Source organism: Atta cephalotes, assembly GCF_000143395.1.
Source record: "Atta cephalotes unplaced genomic scaffold scaffold00111, whole genome shotgun sequence".
NCBI lineage: Eukaryota > Metazoa > Arthropoda > Insecta > Hymenoptera > Formicidae > Atta > Atta cephalotes.
In genome coordinates, this window is record NW_012130175.1 from 135,314 (window position 1) to 140,039 (window position 4,726).

At 29.1% G+C, this 4,726-nt stretch overlaps 1 protein-coding gene across 1 annotated transcript in view; it reads right to left on the reverse strand.

Annotated features, from left to right (window-relative positions):
• Positions 1-1,079: 1,079 nt before the first annotated feature.
• The window catches only part of LOC105625136 (cysteine string protein), a gene marked incomplete at its 5' end in the record, with an annotated part of 16,206 nt that continues 12,559 nt past the window's right edge, over positions 1,080-4,726 (reverse strand). The window contains one exon of the mRNA XM_012206477.1: positions 1,080-1,277. Coding sequence (XP_012061867.1) covers positions 1,080-1,277 — 198 coding nt within the window. The remainder of the gene's footprint in view (positions 1,278-4,726) is intronic.

Here is a 4,726-nt window from a genome sequence, read left to right on the forward strand (position 1 = left end):
AAATAACAATAAAAAAATTATATTCTTTATTAATTTCAGATAAAGTTTACTTCAAAATATACTTAAAACGTAATTATAAAGATAAATGATAAACAAAAAATTGGAAAACTGCAATAAATGATGACGTCTTTTTAGGAAAAAAATTAAATTAGTCTGTCAAAAAATTATTTATTATAAAGAACATCTTTAATAATTTTGAAAAACTATAGACATCTTTTTACTGATTTTTGGTCAATTTAGAATCAATCTTTCGCAGTAAAAATGTATATATTGTATATATATATATTATTCTTTTTGTTTATATATAAATTTTGTACTTTAAGAATTAGGGAATTATCTTGAGCTATCACTAAGCGCATCCTTATTTCTTCGATACGTATGTTTATATTATACGTATATTTTAGAGTGTATACAATCATGTGATATGTGTGCGCGTGCACTTGTGTGTTCATGATAAAATAACTAGCTGCAGTATACATTCGTGTAACTAATTTGTTTGCTATACTAATTATATAAAAAATCGCGACTCTAAAAAAATATTTAATATTATTCTTCAAAAGAACATAAAATCTTCGCGTTTTCTCATTTTGGTGATACCTTTCTATTATTAAGAATAGAGATCTAAGTTTGATTTGTGGAAGCATACATTAGTTTTCTAATATAACTTTCTAATTTTTATTTATGGTGAATTGCTGAATAATTTATATTAAAAAAAAATTAAAAAAGGATATTGCTAAAGTTTTACACTATCTTGTTAGAATATAAAGGAGATATAATTATCGACAAATTTTATATACATCTTTCAGCATAATCTTATTTATATTATTTCTATTGTAATTGAAATTTTAAGTAACCATCACTAAAGTATATAAGAAACATTAACATAATTAAAAAATCATTTTACCTTTGTTAATGTCTTTTTCTATGTACTATAAAATTGCTATTGATATAAAGAAGTGATAAAATATTAATTAACAAAAAAATGGGCAAGAAAAAATAAAATGAATGATTTTGGACGAGAGACATAAATTGGATGATCAATAGCAATATGCAAAAGATAAAACTCGTAATATGCATTTTCAAGAACTCGTAATACCAGTTGTATAAATCACACGATCGCCACCGCTGTTTAGGTTCGTGCTTTCGTTAGCCGTTGACGTTGGTGCTGCTGATCCCGGTGCAGGCATCGCAAATATTGGTTGCTGTATATTAGATGCATTTTGCGATGCACTACTCTGAGGTTGAGCTGTCACAGCATCATCATCGCTTTCTTCTTCCTGCGAAAGTATATTTGGAGAATATCGGAAAATATAATATCTCTCATTTATTTACAGAGTAGTTATTTGAAGTATATTTTATATTTGTTGCGCATTGTAAGAGTTATAAATTTTTTGATATTATGATAAATATATTGCTTAAAAAATTAAAAGATAATTTCTTCTCATTTTTTTTGTTCATTTTTAAACCGTAATCACTCAGTAAATGATTAACATAAAAAAGGGGTTTTAAATTTAAAATTTAGATCCTTAAAGGATTTATTATAAGGTGCTTTTGGTCAATTTTTACTCAACTAAACTCAGGTGTAGTCAGCTTTGAATAAGGATATGTTTTGGATATTCAAATCTTAAAATTTGCGGTCTTCCATCGTGTGATAAAAAATATTTTGAAGTATACAATTTACTCTTCTAAAACATTTTGATAATATTATATTTGACGAAATATTACAATTGAAACAGTCCCATTTTTTGATGATTATAGAACGCATGGTGAAAGAAGACAATGCGTATAACGGCAATTCAAAGCAATTAGCTAGCCAATCAAATTTTGGTCCTAAATTTTGGTCCTACTGTACATCTCAAATTATCTCACTTGTCTTTTTTCACCATGACGGGACGATATCACTTGTATTTGCGTAACTTGATATGCATTACGGGAATTGTTCGGTCGAATTTTACACATCGTGTATGATATATACGTGTACATGTGTCCCCATATGTGAAGTACTTTTTTCAATAAAATATGTTGCCACTGACGTCACTCCTTCATCGTATTATCTTGTGTAATTTTGATTTCATGTTCATATTAGATTAAGAAATTTATATCTAAATTTGATGTAATGCTTCTTATTAGTCTGTTATTATCGATAATTCCTGCATTGGATTATACAAATGCTGACAATATCATCCTACAATCATTAAAAAGTAAGAACTGTTTAAATTGCAATATCTTGCCAAATAATTTAATATTGTCGTAAAATAAATTTTTTTTATTTAGAAGAGAATAAATAGTATTATATACGCATTGTATATCAATTATTGTATATCGATTATGCACGTTAATTTTTGTTATGTGATGGAAAACTGCAAATTTCAAGATTTTTGATATCTCAGACATTTTCTTATTCAAAACGTTTTCGAGTATTTAGTTGAGTAAAAAAAAAATTGATCAAAAATATTTTATAGTAAAAATTTTGCCCTTTAAAATTTTATTCTTTTATACATTTTTTAATGTTAATTATTCATCGAGTAATTACAATTAAAAAATGGGCAAGAATTGATCGAGAAAAAATGATTCCCTAATTTCTTTAAACAAATAATTATTTTTCCTTTTCTTTTGCAATTGTAAAATACCAAATAAAGACTTATGTATTTCAGGTTAGTGCTAATTAATAATTATAGTATAAAGTTAAGTCTTAACTAACTTAATTAACGTAATTAGATATGAATCCGACAACTTACATCTAAGACTGGTCATAATCAGTTTTTATTTTAAGATTGTCTTAAATAATGTCTTAAAAAAAAACGGCTTTCGGCCGATATTCATAGTCTATTCTTATTTCGAGACCATCTTAAGTAATGTTTTAAGCAGTAATGTCTTAAGATGCTAATACAGTTCTCTGATCGATTAATGACATCTTAAGGCAATCTTAAATATAAATATAAACTATGAATACCGGTCTACGATTAGCTTATGACATCTTAAGATTTTTAAGATTGTATTTAAGACAGTCGAGAATCATTAAATATCAATATCATTAAATATAAAATCCTTTAAATTGATTCTGTAAAATTTTTTCCAATTTCATTAATAAATGAAAATGCATCTAAGATTCTGTCACGTAAATGTACATATATCTATTGGGAATACAAATTAGTTCGGTCTGTTTAAAAATGTATTTATTTCAAAACAAAATGAATGAACAGATCAATTAAAGTATTGTCCATTGCTGCCTACTTTTTTCCATCTCTCAAGCAATTTTCGAATTTCATCTCGAAAAAATGACTCGTCTTTGGAGGCGATCCAATTTTGGAGCCAATTTTCGATTTCTGCAAAAGAAGTGAACCAGTAACTTGTTGCAATCTTCGGAACAACCAGTAATCAGAAGGAGCAATGTCCGGAGAATATGGCGGGTACAGTAAAACATTCCATTTGAGCGTTTCCAAATATTTTTTTACGACTTTAGCGACATTAGGCTGAGCGTCATGAAGAAGAATCTATATCAGAGATAATCTTATCATGTCTTTGCTCGTATTCCGGCCGTTTTTCTCTACACGACTCAAACGAATCAATTGTAGCCGATACCGATCGCCCGTAATGGAATCGCCAGGTTTCAGCAGCTCATAGTAAACAAGATCTTTTTGATCCCACCAGATACAAAGCATGATCTTCGAATATGAATGTTCGGCCGTGATGTTGAGGTCGATGGCAATGATTGACTGGGCTTAGAGTAGTATTTTTTCTTCTTGGGGTTGTCGTAGAATATCCACTTCTCATCTCCAGTCACAAGCCGATGCAAAAAACCTTTTCTCTATTGTCTTTGAAACAGCTGTTCGTAAATGAAAAATCGCCTTTCAACATCTCTGGGTTTCAGTTCATAAGGCATCCTTGTTTTTGAATCATTCCCATGGCTCTCAATCGTAAGAAACGGTTTGTTGAGTTACCCCCAATGATTCTGCAAGCTCCTCTTGCGTTTGATTCTGATCTTCTTCGAATAATGCCTCTAATTCTTTGTTTTCGAATTTTTTTGGTTGTCCAGAACGAGGTTTATCTTCAACGCTCCATCCTTGAAACGTCGAAACCATTCCCTACATGATTTATCAGTTGGAGCAGTGTCACATAAACTTCGATAAGCATTCGATGGGCTTCAGCCGACTTTTCTTCCAATTAAAGCAGAAAATCAAAATCTCCCGCAAATGCTGCTTGGTTAACAAAATTTGACATTTCAAACACAGTAAAAGGTTTTTGTATGAAACTCAAAGCGATATAAATTGAATATTATTAGCAGATGTTTAACCTCTCTGAAACTGCCAAAATCAGCTGTCACTATGAACCATTGACAATAGCTGGAGCTATCTTTAGGGAAATGGACCGAACTAATTTGTACTCCCAATAATATTTTGTAATATCTTTGAATTTATGAATAATTTCTGCTTATAATAGTTTCCATTTTTGTATTCATACCAAGTTAACTTGCTTGAATGACATATGTCATTGAGATGATGGGGGAATTGTAAAAAAGAGATTTCGGATTTTATAATAAAAAAATAAAGATAAATTATATCAATTATAAATTTACTTAAAATTTTTTAATTAGCAGAACTTGTGATTTTGGAATTGAAGAAATGGATAGTATAAAAGAAATATAAGGGAAAAACGTTTGTGTAGTTAAACTTTTTCATTTAAAGCATTTGTGTTTCTCTCTCTCTCTCTCTNTCTNTCTCTCTCT